Source organism: Anomaloglossus baeobatrachus, chromosome 1 (genome assembly GCF_048569485.1).
Source record: "Anomaloglossus baeobatrachus isolate aAnoBae1 chromosome 1, aAnoBae1.hap1, whole genome shotgun sequence".
NCBI lineage: Eukaryota > Metazoa > Chordata > Amphibia > Anura > Aromobatidae > Anomaloglossus > Anomaloglossus baeobatrachus.
The window spans coordinates 560,722,572-560,745,653 of NC_134353.1; the positions used below are offsets into that span (position 1 = coordinate 560,722,572).

A 23,082-nucleotide genomic window follows, 5' to 3' on the forward strand; every position below is an offset into this window, starting at 1 on the left:
TAGTTTTTTTAGCACCTTTGCAACCAATTAGGGCCCTTTATGTGGAATGTTTGGAGCAGAGGAGAGACACTGATTGACAGCGATAAATTCTCCCTATAATTTGATATTGGTGCTGTTGAGGAACTATATCCCTCTCAGCAGAGCTTCCAGAATGTCCAGTTCCACAATTCCCCACAGCTAGTTCATCTGATAAGCCATAAGCCTTTTTACAACATTGTAACTAAATTTCCATAATTCACTTTTTATCATTTTTTTTTTTTTTCCCCTCACAGTACACTACGTATAGCTTAAAATCCCTTTTATTTTTACAGACTGGCGGTTACGGATTTTCTACAGGAAGAGATCAAACTATGAACGATGGGGCTGCCTTTACATTTTGTTGTTGACCCGCAGGGATGGTGCTGTGTCGGGGTTATATTTTTCATATGGCTCTACAACACACTGTTTATTCCAAAACTTATCCTCTTTCCGCGCTTCGAAGAAGGACATGTAACTGCTGCTGCCATTTGGGGTAGGTTACTTTTTCTATGTTTTTGCTCCAGAAGTTTATTGTGAAAATACACTATGTGGACAAAAGGATTGGGACACACCTCTTAATCATTCAGTTCAGTATTTTCTTTCAGTCTCATCACTACAGATATAAAAAGGAAAGTAATAGCAATGTAGTCTACTTTCATTAAACATTCCTTTTAATGAGATCACTGAGTTTGAGCTGGTAATAGGATTCTACCATTGTAGCATAGACAGTTTAAACCAGGGGACTCAAACTCGGCTGGGTGTATGGGCCGCACAGAGGAAAAAAAATAATTTGGGGGGCCGCATTCTTTGCAGGACAAACTGACCTTTTTATTGGTACCATATATATTTTATTTTTTTTTACACACCTCGGGATCACTGATTTTGAACATTTTCACTTGTTCATTATAGCAAACGTGCACATTCTTTGTTTAAATATAAACCTTTTTTTTTTTTTTTTTTTTACATTTTATTCCTTTCTTGTTACTAATAGTCTTACAATTAGCACTATATAGAAATTTTGACAAACATCTTTAAAGGCCGCTTTACACGCAGCGATATCGGTCCCGATATCGCTAGCGTGGGTACCCGCCCCCTCTGTTGTGCGACACGGGCAAATCGCTGCCCGTGCCGCACAACATCGCCCAGACCCGTCACACATATTTACCTGCCCGGCGACGTCGCTGTGACCGGCGAACCGCCTCCTTTCCAAGGGGACGGTCCGTGCGGCGTCACAGCGATGTCACTGAGCGGCCGCCCAATAGAAGCGGAGGGGCGGAGATGAGCGGGACGTAACATCCCGTCCACCTCCTTCCTTCCGCATAGCGGCCGGGAGGCCGGTAAGGAGAGGTTCCTCATTCCTGCGGTGTCACACGGAGCGATGTGTGCTGCCGCAGGAACGAGGAACAACTTCGTTACTGCTGCAGTAACGATAATTGAGAATGGACCCCCATGTTACCGATGAGCTATTTTGCGACGATGCAAAATCGCTCATCGGTGTCACACGCAACAACATTGCTAATGCGGCCGGATGTGCATCACAAATTCCGTGACCCCAACGACTCCGCATTAGCGATATCGTAGCGTGTAAAGCCCCCTTTAGTAATGTTCCCCATATTATTGTAATGTGCCCATCCTTGTCCCCTTGTAGTATTGTGCCCCATCCCACAGTAATGTGCCCATCCTTGTCCCCTTGTAGTATTGTACCCCATCCTAGTCCCCATCCCACAGTAATGTGCTCATCCTTGTCCCCATCCTAAAGTAATGTTCCCCATCCTTGTCCCCATTTTGTAGTAATGTGTTCATCCTTGTTCCCATCCTATAGTAATGTCCCCAATCTATAGTAATGTCCATCCTTGTCCCCCATCTTATAGTAATGTTCCCCATCCTTGTCCCCTTGTAGCAATGTCCCCGTACTATAGTAATGTGCCAACCTTGTCACCACCCTATAGTAATGTCCCCAGCATTATCCCTATTCTATTGTAATGTTTCCCATCCTTGTCCCCTTGTAGTAATGTCCCTATACTACAGTAATGTGCCCACCTTGTCTCCATCCTGTAGTAATGTCCCCCTTCTATAGTACTGTGCCCATCCTAGTCCCCATCCTATAGTCATGTGCCCACCTTGTCCCCATTCTATAGTAATGTGCCCATCCTAGTCCCTATCATATAGTAATGTCCCCATACTATAGTAATAATGGCCCCATCCAATAGTATTGTGCCCATCCTTATAATGTCCCCATCCTATAGTAATGTCCCGAGCCTTGTCCCTATCCCATAGTAATGTGCGCACTTTGTCCCCATCCTGTAGTAAATGGGTCAGCAGCTCTCCTCACCTTCCACAGACGCCAGAGTGAAGCTGAGGGGAGTGGTCTGCGGCCCCAGATCCACAGTGATTGGAGAGATCGGTCACAAGGCCGGTCTCTCCAATCAGAGCTGGGGGCGGGTGAAACACAGGTCATCCAGCTCCAGCCAATGATCAGGGCTACAGCTGCACTGATCTTGGCTGGATTTCAATGTTTCAGCGATTTTTAATGGCTGAAACATTAGTGGCTGTGATTGGCTGACGAACGCCACTCAGCCAATCACAGCCTCCGTAGGTCCGGGGAGGAGACACCACCCCTCTTGAGGTCCCATCCTCCCCGAATCTAAGGTACTATTTGCAGCGATCGTAGCCAACGGGGCTGCGATTTCGCCATGACGTACTGGGTACGTCATGGGTCCTTAAGTACCAGGGAGCCATAACGTACCCAGTTCGTCATAGCTCACTAAGGGGTTAACGTCACACACACACACACACACACACACACACACACACACACACACACACACACACACACACACACACCATTCCCGCGCTCCCTCCGCTGCCTCATCTCTGCTTCGTGCGGCCCCCAGACCCGTGCCCCTGTTCACTATCGCGGCCGGTGCAGTGTTACTGTCAGTGATTTATGTGAGATGATTGTATTGCCGGCGCGAGAGCGGAGCGCCAGCAACACATTCATCTGACAAAGTGCAGACAGTGGCTGTGGCTCCTTCACCTGCTGTGATAGTGAACAGGAGCACGGACCTGGGGGCCCCACGAACTACCCTGAGGGGCCGCCCGCGGGCCGCGTGTTTGAGATACCTGGTTTAAACTGTACTTCCTTTGATAGGATTCTACTATCATCTTTGACTTGGGTTTTGGAAAAGTGGATGTGTCTAGAAATCACAGCAACTCAGCCACAAAGTAACTTGGGTCACGTAAAGTAATAGAGCGGGGTTGCTGAGTGCTGAGGTGCATAAATCACCAGTACTCTGTTGACTCAAGTGCTGACTTCCAAACATCCTCTAGCATTTAAGCTAAGTTCACACTTCCGTTGTTTTGCATCAGTCACAATCCGTCGTTTTGAGAAACAACTGAATCCTGCAGAGCTTCAGTTTTTTTCCCCATAGACTTGTATTAACGACGGATTGTGACTGATGGCCCTGCGTTGCATGCTCTATGCGACTGATCAGTCATGAAATGACTGACAGTCGGGTGGAATTAACGCAGCATGTACCTTTTTTTGGAGTGGCAAAAAAAAAAAACGCACCCTGCAGGATTCCGTCGGCATCAGTCATGGTTATAATGGAAGCCTATGGGCGCTGGAATCCGTTAAATGTCTGATTCCAGCGACGGATAGGTTTTTAGCAGCAGAGCATGTTCAGAAGTGGAAATTCCTTCTGCTTAGTGCAAAATTGTCTGTCTCTCTCTCTCTGTCGATGTCGGTCTCTCTGTCGATGTCGGTCTCTCCCTCCTTCATACCCACCGATCACAGGTACGGCGCTGCATGGCTGTCACACTGTTCTGGCGGCTTCTCCTGGTTTCGAAAATGCCGGCCGCTCATTCTTCCATCTTGTATTCACTGCATCGCCCACCCACTGGCGTCTATGAATGTTTGCAGTTACACGAGCCCCCACGCTGAGTGACAGCTGTCTCACTGCAACCAATCACAGCTGCCGGTGGGTGGGTCTATATCGCAGTAAATTAAATAAATAATTTAAAAAAAAACTGTTTGTGTTCCCCCCCCAATTTTGATACGAGCCAAGGTAAAGCCACACGGCTGAGGGCTGATATTCTCAGGATGGGGAGCCCCATGTTATGGGGAGCCCCCCAACCTAAAAATATCAGCCAGCGGCCTCCTGGAAATGCCGCATCCAATAGATGCGACAGTCCCGGGACTCTACCGGCTCATCCCGATTGCCACCGCATCAGGGCAATCGGGGTAATATGGAGTTAATGGCAGCCTATAGATGTCACCAAGTCCTAGCTTAGTGATGATAGGCGTCTGAGACCCCCCCCCATCACTAAACTGTAGTGAAAGTAAATAAACACAAACACCGAAAAATTTATTTGAAATAAAAGACAAAAAAACACCCTCTTTCACCACTTTATTAATCCCCAAATACCCCTCCAGGTCCAGCGTAATCCACATGCGGTCCCACGACGCTTTCAGCTCTGCTACATCGGCAGCTGACAGGAGCGTCCGTAGAACACCGCCGCTAACTGTGAGCTCCACAGAGCAACTGGAGTGAGTCGCGCTGTCAGTGGTGACGTCACTCAGGTAGTGCCGGCGTGTGTTCAGTGATAATGGGGGCGGTAGTGCGGGGGTGTGTGCAGTGATGATGGGGGCGGTAGTGCCGGTGTGTGTGCTGTCTTGATGGGGGCAGTAGTGCCAGTGTGTGTGCTGTCATGTTGGGGGCGGTAGTACCTGTGTGTGGTGATGATGGGGGCGGTAGTGCCGGTGCTTGTGCGGTGATGGGGGCGGTAGTGCCGGTGTGTGTGCACGGTGATGATGGGGGTGGTAGTGCCGGTGTGTGTGCACGGTGATGATGGGGGTGGTAGTGCCGGTGTGTGTGCGGTGATGATGGGGGCGGTAGTGCCGGGGTGTGTGCGGTGATGATGGGGGCGGTAGTGCCGGTGTGTGTGCGGTGATGATTGGGGCGGTAGTGCCAGGGTGTGTGCGGTGATGATGGGGGCGGTAGTGCCGGGGTGTGTGCGGTGATGATGGGGGCGGTAGTGCCGGGGTGTGTGCGGTGATGATGGGGGCGGTAGTGCCGGGGTGTGTGCGGTGATGATGGGGGCGGTAGTGCCGGGGTGTGTGCGGTGATGATGGGGGCGTTAGTGCCGGGGTGTGTGCGGTGATGATGGGGGCGGTAGTGCCGGGGTGTGTGCGGTGATGATGGGGGCGGTAGTGCCGGGGTGTGTGCGGTGATGATGGGGGCGGTAGTGCCGGGGTTGTGTGCGGTGATGATGGGGGCGGTAGTGCCAGGGTTGTGTGCGGTGATGATGGGGGCGGTAGTGCCGGTGTGTGTGCGCGGTGATGATGGGGGTGGTAGTGCCGGTGTGTGTGCGCGGTGATGATGGGGGCGGTAGTGCCGGGGTGTGTGCGGTGATGATGGGGGCGGTAGTGCCGGGGTGTGTGCGGTGATGATGGGGGCGGTAGTGCCGGGGTGTGTGCGGTGATGATGGGGGCGGTAGTGCCGGGGTGTGTGCGGTGATGATGGGGGCGGTAGTGCCGGGGTGTGTGCGGTGATGATGGGGGCGGTAGTGCCGGGGTTGTGTGCGGTGATGATGGGGGCGGTAGTGCCGGGGTTGTGTGCGGTGATGATGGGGGCGGTAGTGCCGGTGTGTGTGCGCGGTGATGATGGGGGTGGTAGTGCCGGTGTGTGTGCGCGGTGATGATGGGGGCGGTAGTGCCGGTGTGTGTGCGCGGTGATGATGGGGGCGGTAGTGCCGGTGTGTGTTCAATGATGGAGGCTGTAGTACCGGTGTATGTTCAGTGATGATGGTGACTGATGCAAAACAATGAAAGTGTGAACTTAGCCTAATTAAGATGAGAAGAAAATCTGCACTCCGGAAGGCCCTTGACATGGGTCTCCATGGCCAAGTGGCTGCTTGCATGTAGCAGTTATGTAACACACCACTACTGGATTCTGGAGCATTGGAACGCAGTTTAACCCCTTTAGGACGAAGCCAGTTTTGTACTTAATGACCAGGCCATTTTTTGCAATTCTGACCAGTGTCACTTTATGAGGTCATAACTCTGGAACGCTTCAACGGATCCCGGTGATTCTGACATTGTTTTTTCGTGACATATTGTACTTCATGATAGTTATAAATTTAGAACGATATTTTTTGCTTTTATTTGTGAAAAAATCGGAAATTTGATGAAAATTTTGAAAATTTTGCAATTTTCAAACTTTTAATTTTTATGCCCTTAACCCAGAGAGTTATGTCACACAAAACAGTTAATAAATAACATTTCCCACATGTCTACTTTACATTAGCGCAATTTCTGAAACAAAATGTTTTGGGGTTAGGAAGTTAGAAGGGGTCAAAGTTCATCAGCAATTTCCCATTTTTTCAACAAAATTCACAAAACCATTTTTTTAGGGACCACATCACATTTGAAGTGACTTTGAGAGGCCTAAGTGACAGAAAATACCTAAAAGTGACACCATTCTCAAAACAGCACGCCTCAAAGTACTCAAAACCACATCCAAGAAGTTTATTAACCCTTCAGGTGCTTCACAGGAACTAAAGCAAAGTGGAATGAAAAAAAGCAAAAAATAAAATTTTACCTAAAATGTTGCTCTACCCCAAATTTATTCACTTTTAGAAGAAATAACACAACAAAATGAACCCCAAAACTTGTTCCCCACTTTCTTATGAGTGCGCCGATACCCCACATGTGGTCAGAAACCTTTGTTTGGACAAATGGGAGGGCTCGGAACAGAAGGAGCAATATTTGAATTTTGGAAAGCAAATTTGGCTGAAATAGATTGCGGGCACCATGTTGCATTTACATGTCCGCCAAGGTACCTAAACAGCAGAAACCCCTTACAAGTGACACCATTTTGGAAACTAGACCCCTTAAGGCTTCTATCTAGGGGTATAGTGAGCATTTTGGATACACAGGTACTTCACAGATTTTGATAACGTTACGTTGTCACATTGAAAATTTTCATTTTTTTCTCAAAAATGTTGCTTTAGCATCAATTTTTTCACTTTTTCAAGAGGTAATTCCAAAAATGTGACCCCAATGTTTGTTACCCACTTTTTTATGAGCGCGGTGATACCTCACATGTGGTCTGAAACCTTTGTTTGGAGAAATGGGAGGGCTTGGAACGGAAGGAGCAATATTTGAATTTTGGAAAGGAAATTTGGCTGAAAAAGATTGCGGGCACCATGTCGCATTTGGAGGACCCCTAAGGTACGTAAACAGCAAAAAAACACCACAAGTGACCCCATATTGGAAACTAGGCCCCTCAAGGAATTTATCTTGATGTTTGGTGAGTACCCTGAACCCCCAGGTGCTTTACAGAAGTTTATAACGTTGAGCCATGAAAATAAAAAAATAAAATTTTACCACAAAATTGTTACTTCAACCAGGTAGCTTTTTTTTCACAAGGGTAACAGGAAAAAAATCACCATGAAATTTATTGCGCAATTTCTCCTGAGTTTGTTGATATCTTGTATGTGGTGGAAATCAACTGTTTGGGCACACTACAGGGCTCAGAAGAGAAGGAGTGCAATTTGACTGCAAAATTGGCTGGAATCAATAGCGGACGCCATGTTGCATTAGGAGAACCCCTGAGGTGCCTAAGCAGTGGAGGTCCCCCACAAGTGACCCCATTCTGGAAATAAGACCCCTCAAGGCTTTAATCTAGGTGTATATTGAGCATTTTGAATACACGAATACTTCACAGAATTTGATAAGCTTAGGTTGCCATATTGAAATTTTCATTTTTTTCACAAAAATGTTGATTTAGCGACACATTTTTCACTTTTTCAAGAGGCAACAACAAAACGTGTACCCCACAGGTTGTTATCTAATTTCTTGTGAGCGCAGGGATACCCCACATGTGGCCAAAAACCTTTGTTTGGATAAATGGGAGGGCTTGGAATGGAAGGAGCACCATTTGAATTTTGGAAAAGTTGAAGTAAATTGCGCGCACCATGTCACATTAGCAGGGCCCCTTGGGCACCTATACATCAGAAACCCCCCACAAGTGACCTCATTTTGGAAACTGGACCCCTCAAGGATTTTATTCAGGAGTATAGTAAACATTTTGAATCCACAGGTACTTCACAAAACTGTTGCTGTAGCAAAAAATTTCTCACTGTTAAGGGGGCTTTACACGCTGCGACATCGCTAATGCGGAGTCGTTAGGGTCACGGAATTGGTGACGCACATCCGGCCGCATTAGCGATGTTGCTGCGTGTGACACCGATGAGCGATTTTGCATCGTTGCAAAAACGTGCAAAATCGCTCATCGGTGACATGGGGGTCCATTCTCGATTATCGTTACTGCAGCAGTAACGATGTAGTTCGTCCCTCCTGCGGCAGCACACATCGCTATGTGTGACGCCGCAGGAACGAGGAAGCTCCCCTTACCTGCCTCCCGGCCGCTATGAGGAAGGAAGGAGGTGGGCGGGATGTTCCGGCCACTCATCTCCGCCCCTCCGCTTCTATTGGGCGGCCGCTCAGTGACGTCACTGTGACGCCACACGGACCGCCCCCTTAGAAAGGAGGCGGTTTGCCGGTCACAGCGACGTCGCCGGGCAGGTAAGTATGTGTGACGCATGTGCGCGATGTTGTGCGGCATGGGCAGCGATTGCCCGTGTCGCACAACAGATGGGGGCGGGTACCCACGCTAGCGATATCGGGACCGATATCGCAGCGTGTAAAGTAGCCTTTAGGCTATGTGGCCATGATCCAGCGACACGGCGTCTAGTACCCAGTGTCAGCCTCCTGCAGAAATGTGAGTGTTGTCCACGGGAGAACGCAGCTGCCCATGCCCACGATTTGGGTTCAGGCTGCTGTGGACTTTAGTTCTATTCTACCTGCAAAGAACACTCATCTCCGCAGCATAAATTGACATCCTGAGGCTCGGGAAGCTGCGCCACAGGTCGATTTATGCTGCGGAGAAAAGAAACACAGTGGGCACGGGATTTCTAAAAATCCTGCCACTGTGCTTCTACTGCACAACGCAGCGTTATGGACGCAGGGAAAACACTCTGCGCCCAAAACGTTGCAAACCCTGATTGTGGGCACACAGCGTAAAATGCTACAATGGATGAATGGATAGATGTCAAACATATATAACGTCCCACCCCCCTGCATATTCTAAGCTGGCGCCCTTTAGTGCCTTTCATGTGACACTAAAGGATGCCTAGCCTTGTATTTAGCCCAAAAAAAAAAAAAATAATTAAAATAAATGACGTGGGGTCCCCCCTATTTTTGATAGCCAGCTAGGGTAAAGCAGACAGCTGTAGCCTGCAAACCACAGCTGACAGCTTCACCTTGTCTGGTGATCAATTTGGAGGGCTCCCCAAGCTGTTTTTTTTTTTTAATTATTTATAAATAAATAATTAAAAAAAAAAAACAAACGTGGGGTCCCCCCAAATTAGATCACCAGCCAAGGTGAAGCTGACAGCTGGGGTCTGGTATTCTCAGGATGGGAAGAGCCACGGTTATTGGACTCTTCCCAGCCTAAAAATAGCAGGCCGCAGCCGCCCCAGAAGTGGCGCATCCATTAGATGCGCCAATTCTGGCGCTTCGCCCCAGCTCATCCCGCGCCCTGGTGCGTTGGCTAACGGGGTAATGAATGGGGTTGATACCAGGTGTGTAATGTCACCTGGCATCAAGCCCAGCAATTAGTTATGTCACGGCGTCTATCAGATACCCGACATAACTAATTGACAGTAATAAAAAAAAAATTGACAACAAAAAAAAATTTATTTGAAAAAACACTCCCCAAAACATTCCCTGATTGACCAATTTATTGAAAAGAAAAAAAAAATCCACAATTATCCATTTGGATGTCCCACGTCGCCTCTGGACCTTCTAGAATATGGGGGACACGTTCAGGGAACGTATCCCCCATTTTCTAGGAGGGCAGACCCTCCATTTGAGGAGAGTGGGTGCAAAGAATCTGCACCCACTCTCCCCGGGTCACAGCTGCAGACTCTGTGCAGCAGCAGCCAGCGTCCTGAACACAGGAAGCTGTCATCTGCTCGGCACATGTGACCGGAGTCTGCAGAGAAGGAGCCGGAGGAGGGGGCCGCGGGGGATCAGAGCTGCGACAGGTATGTATGACACCGGGGGACACCGGGGGACACCAGGGGGAGGGTAGGGGGGATCCCGGCAGGGCCTAGGGAGCAGGTTTCTGTCGCATGTGTGATGGCACATGCGACAGAAACCATAGGAACAGTGGAAATGCGGCCGGCGCGCTGCTGTGATCGCCGGTGCGCGCGGCCATCTTGGATTTTCGGGAGGGGGTTGGGGGTCGGGGGGGGCACTTTGGGGACACCGGGGGACCGGAGGGAACCGGGAAAAAGATTTATCTCCCATCTGGCATGTTTGATCATGCCAGATGGGAGATAAATCATTTTTTACCGGCGCGGTCATTTACTATAACTTGATGATCGGTATACGGTGTATACCGGTCATCAGGTGAGCGGGGACCGGAAAAACCGGCCCGAATCATGATCTCCAGGGTCTCAGCTACCCCCGGCAGCTGAGACCCCGGAAATTTTCTGACTCTGGGGGGCGCTAGACCCTTTTTTCCGACCGCCGTTAAAAAGCGGCGGATCGGAAAAAGTACCCTTATTTACCGCCGTTAAAAGGCGTATCGGCGGTCGTAAAGGGGTTAATTGACAAATCTGATTCTGGTGAAAGCCAGCAGAACGTTACCTGCCTGACTGCGTAATGTCACCTTTAACATTTTCTGGAGGAGGGATAATGCCGTAAAGCTGTTTTTCAAGGGTTCTCTGTCCTTTTTGTTCCAGTGCGGGGAAATCTTAATAAATCAGCGAGGCTAATGTATGCTTCTAACTTTGTGGGAGCTGTTTGCGGAAAGCCCAATTCTGTTGCAGCATGAAACCAAAGTCTATAATGGCATGGTTTGGTAGCTTTGTTTACAAGACTTTGACTGGCCCACTCTGAGCCCTGACCTCAACCCCATCAGGATCTCTTTTCTGACATCAGAGTCTGACCCCAAAAATGCCATTTTGGATAACTGGACAAATATTTCCCACAGATAAACTTAAAAAAAATTGCATAAATCCTTCCCAAAAGTGTGAAAAGTGATTTAACTGCAAAGGCGGTACCAACTTTGTAGTAAGGTTTATGGAAATTGGATGTCATAAGATCTTCTGTAAGGGTGTCCCAATATTTGTCATTATAGTGTACATGTTGTGAACTTGTAAAACCTGTTTATTATTTAGTAACTTTTTCATTAGAAATCTTCTCCAACTGTCATTGTTTGTTCACATACACTGCAGATTTGTATATTCCTTTGTGTAATACTTGTGTTATGAATCAACCTCTGTACGGAATCTATTTCTCTATTCCTATTACTTCTTTCTGTAATAAGAACAAAGAACTACCTCTTCCTGTACTGCAGTTTAACTATATATGCAAATGCAATCAAAACCAATAAATTGCTGGTAGCATAGTTTTCCCATAGATGTTGATTAGAGCATCAGAGCATAACCTTGACTAAAAGACCATTCTAACTCCTTCTTAGGCCAGGTTCATACAAGTTTATTAATCATCAGAAAACTCAGACGATCATTTACAGCAGGGGTTTCAAACTCTGCTGAGAGTAAGGGCTGCACATGGAAAAAAAAAATTATTGGGGGGCTGCATTCTATGCTGGACCCAGTGACATTTTTAGTGATCGCATTTTTTTTTATACACCTTTGGATCACATTGTTTGAACATTTTTCGCTTGTGTATTATAATAAATGTGCACTTTTTTATTTTAGTTTTGTATATTAAAAATACTTTTTATAAAAATCACTATTTTTTTTTTCTCTACATTTTATCCCCTTCTTGTAAGTAATATCATTTTACAATAACTACCATACACTGTGTGCAGAATTTTAAGGCAAATGAGTATGTTGATCACATGATAATTTTTATACATGTTGTCCTACTCCAAGCTGTATAGGCTTGAGAGCCAACTACCAATTAAGTAAATCAGGTGATGTGTATCTCTGTAATGAGGAGGGGTGGGGTGTAATGACATTAACACCCTATATAAGGTGTGCTTAATTATTAGGCAACTTCCTGTCCTTTGGCAAAATGGGTCAGAAGAGAGATTTGACTGGCTCTAATAAGTCCAAAATTGTGAGATGTCTTGCAGAGGGATGCAGCAGTCTTGAAGTTGCCAAACGTTTGAAACGTGATCACCGAACAATCAAGCGTTTCATGGCAAATAGCCAACAGGGTCGCAAGAAGCGTGTTGGGCAAAAAAGGTGTAAAATAACTGCCTATTTGATTAATTGAGGAAAATCAAGCGTGAAGCTGCCAAGATGCCATTTGCCACCAGTGTGGCCATATTTCAGAGCTGCAACGTTACTGGAGGTATCAAAAAGCCCAAGGTGTGCCATACTCGGGGACATGGCCAATGTAAGGAAGACTGAAAAACGACCACCTTTGAACAAGAAACATAAGATAAAACGTCAAGACTGGGACAAGAAATATCTTAAGAATGATTTTTCAAAGGTTTTATGGACTGATGAAATGAGAGTGACTCTTGATGGGCCAGAGGCTGATCGGTAAAGGGCAGAGAGCTCCACTCCGACTCAGACGCCTGTAAAGGTGGAGGTGGGGTACTCAAAGATGAACTTGTGGGACCTTTTCAGGTTGAGGATGGAGTGAAGCTCAACTCCCAGACCTACTGCCAGTTTCTGGAAGACAACTTCTTCAAGCAGTGGTACAGGAAGAAGTCGGTATCGTTAATTTTTTTTTTTTTTTTATTAACATGATTTTCATGCAGGACAATGCTCCATCACATGCATCCAACTACTCCACAGCGTGGCTGGCCAGTAAAGGTCTAAAAGATGAAAAAATGACATGGCCCCCTTGTTCACCTGATCTGAACCCCATAGAGAACCTGTGGTCCCTCATAAAATGTAAGATCTACAGGGAGGGAAAATAGTACACCTCTCGGAACAGTGTCTGGGAAGCTGTGGTGGCTGCTGCGCGCAATGTTGATCGTAAACAGATCAAGCAACTGACAATCTGTGGATGGTAGGCTGTTGAGTGTCATCATAAAGAAAGGTGGCTATATTGGTCACGCATTTTTTTAGGGTTTTGTTTTTGCAAGTCAGAAATGTTAATTCCTAAATTTTGTGCAGTTATATTGGTTTACCTGGGGAAAATAAACAAGTGAGATGGGAATATATTTGGTTTTTATTAAGTTGCCTAATAAGTCCACTCCAACTGCCGAAAATATTCAGCTTTGATATTTGAGTCTTTTGAGTTGATTGAGAACATAGTTGTTGATTAATAATTATAAAAAATCCGCTAAAATACAACTTGCCTAATAATTCTGCACCCAGTGTATAGTAATTTTGGCCAACATTTTGTACTTATATTTCCATCCAGGTTCTCATCTTTAGTAATGTCACCATCCTGTAGTAATGTGCCCATATTGTCCCCTTGTAGTAACGTGCTTATATTGTCCCCTTGTAGTAACGTGCTTATATTGTCCCCTTGTAGTAATGTGCCCATAAGGCGCCCTTGTAGTAATGTGCCCATCATGTAGTAATATCTGGTTATGACATTATTCACATACAAAGAGTTATGACATTATTCACATACAAAGAAAAAAAACCAAAATGATTTCTTACCTTTCCACCATTCCTTCAGTGTTTTTCCTTACCTGCTTGCAGCACGCAGGCACCTAGACCCCGTGACGATTGCTTTCCGGTACGCGGGGCCACCGCCATCAGAGTTTTCCTACTAGGGAATGATTTGCAGCACTGCTCTCCTCACATCTCTTCTAATGGCAGCCGCGCCGGCCAATCAGAATATACCCACATTAGCTGCTGGCCTCTGGCCGGCGGCAGCTGGCATTTGTAAATCTGTGTAAAGGCGTGCTTCTCTGCGCAGTGCCGCAACTGTCTTGAAGGAAAGTGCTCAGTATGGGGGTGTGAAACATTTGCAAGGTGGAAGGCCATATAAATAGCCTAAAATATGAAACTGTATTAGCTACCTATTACCTTTCCAATCATAAAAGGGGTCAAATTCTTCAGCAGGATGGTGCTTCATCTCATACATCCATCTCTCCAACAAAGTTCCTCCTGGCAAAGAAGATCAAGGTGCTCAAGGTCTGGTCAGCCCAGTCACCAGACATGAACATCATTGAGCATGTTTGGGGTAGGATGAAAGAGGAAGCTTGGAAGACAAAACCAAAGAATCTAGATGAACTCTGGGAGGCATGTAAGACTGCATTCTTTGCTATTCCTGATGACTTCATCAATAAATTGTATGAATCATTGTTGAACCACATGGATGCAGTCCTTCAAGCTCATGGAAGTCACACAACTTAAATATGGCTCTAATAGCACCACAACTTCATTCACCAATGTTATGCAACATATCTTTGTATTAGAAGTTAATTATTTGTTTGAATTTCACATTACTGTCTAAGGGCGTCAAAACTTTTGCCTTGCCAAAATCTGACCATTCTGTGCTCATTATATGATCAATATTTCTGCTTTGCAGCAACTTTATTTTCATAACATAAACCAAATTTGGGAGGGTTTCAGCTTTCAAAGAGTAATTTATAAAACCAATGGATGAATTTAAAGTCAGGTTATAAGCTTTTATTGACACAACATGGATAAGCGACAGAACTTCTGTAAAGAAGTGTACACGTGACAGGAGGAGGCGGAGCTTTCTGCTGCACATGCTCACAGCGACCTGTCCTATTAATACTCTAGGACAGGTTGTCAGTCTGAGACAGCAACCATTTTAATTTTAAGAATGATTACTAGTGATGAGCGAGCACAAAATTACTTGAGATGAGCAGCAGGGCTGTGGAGTCGGAGTCGGAGTCGTGGAGTCGGAGTCGGAGTCAGAGCTCATTTTGGTGGAGTCGGAGTCGGTATAAAATGCACCGACTCCGACTCTTAAAATATATAATAAATTGGGGACAGGAGTGCAATGCAGAATGTGCTGAATATTTTACTAAATAATAACATTTAGTATAATGCTTATATTTAAGTGAAAAATTTATTGTAGTACAATGTGAACATCAGACATTTAATTGTTTTTATGATACAATAATCAAGATATTTGGATAGAACATAAAATATTTATTGGAATACAACTTTAGAACACAAAAAACTAATAAATTGTAAATATGTAATATATATATATATATATACACACAGTGTATATACACACACAAGATATATATGTAATCTACTGTATATTACATAGTGTATTACATATTTACAATTTATTACAGTTTTTTGTGTTCTAAAGTTGTATTCCAATAAATATATTTTATGTTCTATCCAAATATCTTGATTATCGTATCATAAAAATTATTAAATGTCTGATGTTCACATACACATATTCATGTACTACAATAAATTTTTCACCTAACTAAGCAATATATGTAGGAGTCGGAGTCGGAGTCGGAGTCGGAGTCGGAGTCGGAGCAAGAGAATTTGAGGAGTCGGAGTCGAAGGTTTGGCTTACCGACTCCACAGCCCTGATGAGCAGGTGAGACGCTCTAATGGGATTGAATAGGATAACTGAAGTGAGCACTAATATATATATATATATGAGTGCAAGCCAAAAATACATACTATATATAAGAATAAGGCTGCACAACAAACTTAGATAATGGTATAATGCCTCAAGCATATGGAAAAATATTGGAATATACAATGAAAAATGCTACTTGCTAATTTGAACATGTGAATAATGAATTGCATACCTGCTATGAATATTAGGAAAAAGGAGATATTTAGCAATCGCATTGATCAATGTAACTGAGCCCCAAAGCCTCGTCAAGGCATATCTCTATATTGGGGTCCCTAGCTCTGTGACCCTAACTGTGTGTCATCTCATTGCAATTAAAAACTGCTATGGGTGGAGAGGGGTAACTAAGGACTTTCTTATATAGGAGATGGCTCTAATGGGATTGACTTGACTAACGAGTATAATGTAAGTCACAGATTGGGCAGTCCAGCTCTCCGCTCACATACAGTCAGTCATAACCAGCATTTCCTAGGGAGGGCAGGCTGTTTTTTTCCTATTAAGCACAGCTTCTGAATAGGTTGGTTTTACCCCCTCAGTGAATGCCATTCAGAGACTGCAAGCAGGCCTCACTGGGTTGCCGGCTCACATCATTCACTGGAGGGAGCTGGATATGTGTCGCGTCATTCACGAACTAAACACCCTAACACCCTGATACTCCCTGATCATTCGTGATTACATACTATACAAAATGAGTGTGATTTTGCTAATTATTAAATGTGTTTAGGAACTTATCCTTAATAACATTCTATTCCTGATAAACCCTTTTTGATATAGAATATTTATGTGGCAAACACAGATGCCTTTTTTGTATCCTTTGCATTGTTTGTCAAAATGGAGCATCTGTACTAGATGCTACTTCCACATTAGGAAATTATTGCAACTTAGTAGGAACTCTTCACTAACCTATTCCATGAGGCAATCCAATGCTAATGTGTACAATGTTGTACAGAAATTCCGAACACCAGTGCTTCGTTACTTAAGGGTGCCTTTAATAAGAACCTGTTCTAACAATTTTGCATGTTAAATTAAACGCATGGCCTTAATGGCACTGTTACACAGATTAAGCATACCTTTAGTGAAAAAATCTGCATCCTGGCTTTTCTTTGATCCGTCTTTTGAAGCTACTGTAGGTAGGGTCTTCAATTTCTGCCTTGGCCCCTCCTCCTTTCTCTTGTATCTGTATTAGCCTCCTTTTTTTAAAGCTTTGTCCTCACAACAGGCGGTTCTTACACAGATTGAACTCCGGTTGGTCTACAGTAAAATGGCGCCAATGACGAGCTGAAATCTTAATCTGTCAGGGGCATTATTTTCTTGAAGACCTCTAGGAGATTAATCTGTGTAAGCACCACCGAGGTGACGCCAGTGCAAACTTTAAAAAAGAAGGCTGATCCAGACAGGCTGCATACCCTACCCACAGTCCCACTCCATAGCACCAAAGGTTTTACACCCAAACTTCAAATGTGGATTACTGAACAACCAGGATATCTATTATCTGTAATCTGTATAACCGCACCATTAAGGCCATGCCTTTACTTTAACATGCAAAGTCATGATGATAGGCTCTATTTATCTGGTGAGTTGGAAATTACCCTTTATTGCCTATGTATTAGATAAGCAATAACTTGCTGATTGCTGTGGGTCCAACCGCTGGGTTCCCATCGATCCCAAGAATAGTGCTCTGCGGCCCCGTTTAAAACTGAGCAGAGGTGCACATGGTTGCCTTTTGCTCGGAGGCGCTGATACTGTTGAATTGTGTAACAGAGAGGCTTTTGCGCTCTGCTGATCCATTCACACTGAGCATTTGAGTCTCAGCACAGCAGGCATGATGACATCAGTAGATCATACCTGCTATGTGCAGCCTCAGTCTGCTCACTGCACAGCCCAAGGGGAATGAGGCAAAGTGAATAGGTTTTATTTCTTCAGCGCTCTATTGGGAGACCCAGACGATTGGGGCATAGCTACTGCCCTCCGGAGGCCACACAAAGCACTACACTAAAAAGTGCAAGGCCCCTCCCCTTCTGGCTATACCCCCCCCGTGGTATCACGGGTACTCCAGTTTTCAAGCTTTGTGCGAAGGAGGTCAGACATTCCATGCATAGCTCCACAGATTTTAGTCAGCAGTAGCTGCTGACTATTTCGGATGGAAGAAAAGAGGGCCCATATAGGGTTCCCAGCATGCTCCCTTCTCACCCGTAGATGGTGTTGTAAGGTTGAGGTACCTATTGCTGGTACAGGGGCTGGAGCCCCACATCCTGTTTTCCTTCCACATCCCCTTGTAGGGCTCTGTGGAAGTGGGATCCTGCCGGCCTCAAAGCTCTGACGCCGGGCTCCATCCACAGACCCATAGCACCTGGTGGATGCCGAGCAGGAGTACCATCAGGGACAAGGCCCTGCATCATACAGGTACTCTGTGTCCCCGGCAGGCACAGACACACTCCGGGCTGGCTGGGTGTTGTAGTGCGCCGGGGACCGTAACGCTAGAGCTAGTGTTCCTACAGTTTAACTGGGGGACTTTTTTCTGTGTTGTGGGAACGCAGCGCCGACCCCCGCTGGACCGGCGGCGCTGCTGTGACTTTTAGTTCGCCGGGGACACGCCGACCGCGCTTTTACGGCGGTGGCGTTTATAAATCTAGTCCCCGGCTTTTGCGGCCTAGGACGCCGGCAGCTCCGATTCGTTCCCGCCCCCACCCTGTCAATCAGGGTAGGGGAGAGACGCTGTTTCACGGCAGCGACGAGGGCTGGAGCCTGATTTACATGCTCCAGCCCTCTCACTAGGCACAGAGGGAAGCAGGCTTCCCGCTCTTAGTCAGGAACGCCCAGGGCCCGCCCCCCCTCCTCTCTCAGGACGCCGGCAGCCATTACAGCATGTCTGGCTGGAGGAAGGACGCAAGGCTCTGGGAGACCTGGACTAGGGGGCTTTGGAGATCACACACCCGCTCTTAAGCGGGCGGTAAGCGGCTTTTCAGCTGGCCCCTCTAGTGCCTCAGTGTGTTTTAGTGTACTGTGTCACTGGACATATATATATTTCCTTATTGCTTGCACTGTGAGGTCGCTTCCTGGCTGTATACCCAGATCGCTCTGAGGAGGCAGCAACATGTCATCCACAAAACGCAAGGCTGCCAAGGCTAGGGCTGTGTACACTGCGTGTGCTGCATGTGGGGCTGCTCTACCAGCAGGCTCCAAGGACCCCCATTGTGTGCAATGCTCAGATCCGGTGCTGCTTCGCCAGCCGGAGTCAGGAGAGATAGTGACCCAGGCTGAGACGCCTGTAAGTCCTGCCCCGGTGTCAGGGACAGACTTTGCAGTTTTTGCTGATAATATGTCTGTGACTATGACAAAAATCCTTGAAACTTTGCAATCCATGCCTGGGGCTCAGTCTATGGACACGGCGAGGTCTCTGTCCTCTAATCCCCCTCAGTTGGATTTAATCCAGACTGCAAGGGGGTCCCCGGCTTCACAGGCTGAGTATTATGACTCAGATGATAGCCCCAGCCACCCTAAGCGGGCTCGCTGGGAAAGACCCTCAACGTCATCACACTGCTCAGGGTCTCAGCGCAATCAGTCGCTCTGTGATGCGTCTGATGAGAGTGATCAGGAGTCTTATCCTGGAACCCCTCTCAATCTGGATACCCCGGATGGGGACACCATGGTAAACGAGCTTATCTCAGCCATCAATAGACTGTTGGATATTTCTCCCCCAGCCCCTTCTGCAGAGGAGGCAGCTGCAGAGCAGGAGAAGTTTCGTTTTCTCTATCCCAAGCGTAAATTAAGTGCTTTCTTGGATCACTCTGACTTCAGAGAGTCAATCCAGAAACACGACGCTCATCCAGAAAGGCGTTTCTCTAAACGTTCTAAGGATACACGTTTTCCTTTCCCCCCTGATGTGGTCAAGCGCTGGACCCAGTGTCCAAAAGTTGACCCCCCGATTTCCAAACTTGCAGCTAGATCCATAGTTGCAGTGGAGGATGGCGCTTCACTTAAGGATGCCAATGACAGACAGATGGACCTCTGGTTAAAATCTGTCTATGAAGCTATCGGCGCGTCGTTTGCTCCAGCATTCGCAGCCGTATGGGCACTCCAAGCTATTTCAGCAGGGTTAGCAAAAGTGGATGCTATCTTACATCCAGCGGTGCCGCAAGTGGCGTCCCTTACCTCGCAGATGTCCGCGTTTGCGTCTTACGCTATCAATGCGGTCCTAGAATCTACCAGCCGCACCTCAATGGCGTCCGCCAATTCGGTAGTTTTGCGCAGAGCCTTGTGGTTAAAGGACTGGAAAGCAGATGCTGGTTCCAAAAAATGTTTAACCAGCCTGCCTTTATCTAGAGATAGACTGTTTGGCGAGCCATTGGCTGACATCATTAAACAGTCCAAGGGTAAAGACTCTTCTTTGCCCCAGCCCAGATCAAGCAAACCTCAGCAGAAAAAATGGCAGCAGAGGTTTCAGTCCTTTCGAGGTTCGGGCAAGACACAATTCTCCTCGTCCAAAGGGACTCAGAGGACGCAAAGAAGCTCAGATTCCTGGCGGGCTCACGCGCGCCCCAAGAAAGCAAATGGAGGAACCGCTTCCAAAGTGGCTACCTCATGACTTCCAGCTCCCCCCCTCCGCATCTCCGGTCGGGGGCAGGCTCTCCCGCTTTTCCGTTATTTGGATGTCACAGGTCAAAGACCGGTGGGTGACAGACATTTTGTCTCGCGGGTACAGAATCGAGTTCAGTTCTCGTCCTCCAGCTCGGTTCTTCAGAACCTCCCCACATCCAGACCGAGCAGATGCCCTGCTGCAGGCGGTGGACTCCCTAAGAGCGGAAGGAGTAGTGGTTCCTGTACCGCCTCAGGAACAAGGGAGAGGGTTTTACTCCAATCTCTTTGTGGTTCCAAAAAAGGACGGCTCGTTCCGTCCTGTTCTGGATCTAAAGCTGCTCAACAAACATGTGCACGCCAGGCGGTTCCGGATGGAAACCCTCCGCTCTGTCGTGGCCTCAATGTCTCAAGGAGACTTCCTTGCCTCAATAGACATCAAAGATGCTTATCTCCACGTGCCAATTGCTACAGAACATCAACGTTTTCTACGTTTTGTGATAGGAAACGAACATCTTCAGTTCGTAGCTCTGCCATTCGGTCTGGCGACAGCCCCACGGGTTTTCACCAAGGTCATGGCGGCAGTGGTAGCGGTCTTGCACTCTCAGGGACACTCGGTGATCCCTTACCTAGACGATCTACTTGTCAAGGCACCCTCTCAAGAGGCATGCCAACTCAGTCTACATGCTACACTGGAGACTCTACAGACGTTCGGATGGATCATCAACTTTCCAAAGTCGAATCTGTCTCCGACACAGTCACTAACGTATCTTGGCATGGAGTTCCATACTCGAGCAGCGAGAGTGAAGCTTCCGCTGAACAAGCAGCGGTCACTACAGACAGGGGTGCAATCCCTCCTTCAGGGCCAGTCGCACCCCTTACGGCGCCTCATGCACTTCCTCGGGAAGATGGTGGCAGCCATGGAAGCAGTTCCCTTTGCGCAGTTTCATCTGCGTCCACTTCAATGGGACATTCTCCGCCAATGGGACGGGAAGTCAACGTCCCTGGACAGGAAAGTCTCTCTTTCCCAGACGGCCAAGGACTCTCTACAATGGTGGCTCCTTCCCACCTCATTGTCTCAGGGAAGATCCTTCCTGCCCCCATCCTGGGCAGTGGTCACGACAGATGCGAGTCTGTCAGGGTGGGGAGCAGTGTTTCTCCACCACAGGGCTCAGGGGACGTGGACTCCGCAGGAGTCCACCCTTCAGATCAATGTTCTGGAAATCAGAGCAGTGTATCTTGCCCTACTAGCCTTCCAGCAGTGGCTGGAAGGAAGGCAGATCCGAATTCAGTCGGACAACTCCACAGCGGTGGCATACATCAACCACCAAGGGGGGACACGCAGTCGGCAAGCCTTCCAGGAAGTCCGGCGGATTCTGATGTGGGTGGAAGCCACGGCCTCCACCATATCCGCAGTTCACATCCCCGGCGTAGAAAACTGGGAAGCAGACTTCCTCAGTCGCCAGGGCATGGACGCAGGGGAATGGTCCCTTCACCCGGACGTGTTTCAGGAAATCTGTCGCCGATGGGGAGTGCCGGACGTCGACCTAATGGCGTCCCGGCACAACAACAAGGTCCCGGCATTCATGGCGAGGTCGCGCGATCAAAGAGCTCTGGCGGCAGACGCATTGGTTCAAGATTGGTCGCAGTTCCGGCTCCCATACGTCTTTCCACCTCTGGCACTCTTGCCCAGAGTGTTACGCAAGATCAGATCCGATTGCAGCCGCGTCATACTCGTCGCCCCAGACTGGCCGAGGAGATCGTGGTATCCGGATCTGTGGCATCTCACGGGCGGTCGACCGTGGTCACTGCCAGACCGACCAGACTTACTGTCCCAAGGGCCGTTTTTCCATCAGAATTCTGCGGCCCTGAACCTGACTGTGTGGCCATTGAGTCCTGGATCCTAGCGTCTGCAGGATTATCTCAAGGAGTCGTAGCCACAATGAGACAAGCTAGGAAGTCAACGTCTGCTAAGATCTACCACAGAACGTGGAAGATTTTCTTATCTTGGTGCTCTGCACAGAGAGTATCCCCTTGGCCATTTGCATTGCCCACCTTTCTTTCCTTCCTGCAATCGGGGTTGGAAAAGGGCTTGTCGCTCAGCTCCCTTAAAGGGCAAGTCTCGGCACTGTCGGTGTTTTTTCAGAAGCGTCTAGCACGTCTTCCTAAGGTGCGCACGTTCCTACAGGGGGTCTGTCATATTGTGCCCCCGTACAAGCGGCCGTTAGATCCATGGGATCTGAACAGAGTACTTGTTGCTCTGCAAAAGCCGCCCTTCGAGCCTCTAAAGGACGTTTCCTTTTCTCGCCTGTCACAGAAAGTGGCGTTTCTTGTCGCGATCACATCGCTTCGGCGAGTGTCCGAGCTGGCAGCTTTGTCATCCAAGGCTCCTTTCCTGGTGTTCCACCAGGACAAGGTAGTGCTGCGCCCCATTCCGGAGTTTCTCCCTAAGGTCGTATCCTCGTTTCATCTTAATCAGGATATATCCTTGCCTTCCTTTTACCCTCATCCGGTTCACCGGTATGAAAAGGACTTACGTTTGCTAGATCTGGTGAGAGCACTCAGAATCTACATTTCCCGAACGGCGCCCATGCGCCGTTCCGATGCTCTTTTTGTCCTTGTCGCTGGTCCGCGCAAGGGATTGCAGGCTTCTAAAGCCACCCTGGCTCGATGGATCAAAGAACCAATTTTAGAGGCCTACCGCTCTGCGGGGCTTCCGGTTCCTTCAGGGCTAAAAGCCCACTCAACCAGAGCCGTGGGTGCGTCCTGGGCATTACGACACCAGGCTTCGGCTCAACAGGTGTGCCAGGCAGCAACCTGGTCCAGTCTGCACACTTTCACCAAGCATTATCAGGTGCATACCTATGCTTCGGCGGATGCCAGCTTAGGTAGAA

General features: G+C 47.5%; 1 protein-coding gene across 1 annotated transcript in view; it reads left to right on the plus strand.

The window, feature by feature from the left end:
• The window catches only part of ZDHHC21 (zDHHC palmitoyltransferase 21), a 59,332-nt gene that overhangs the window by 13,509 nt on the left and 22,741 nt on the right, over positions 1-23,082 (plus strand). Inside the window, exon 2 of the mRNA XM_075339582.1 lies at positions 312-511. Within this exon, the coding sequence (XP_075195697.1) occupies positions 358-511 (154 nt within the window). The 5' untranslated portion in view covers positions 312-357. The remainder of the gene's footprint in view (positions 1-311; positions 512-23,082) is intronic.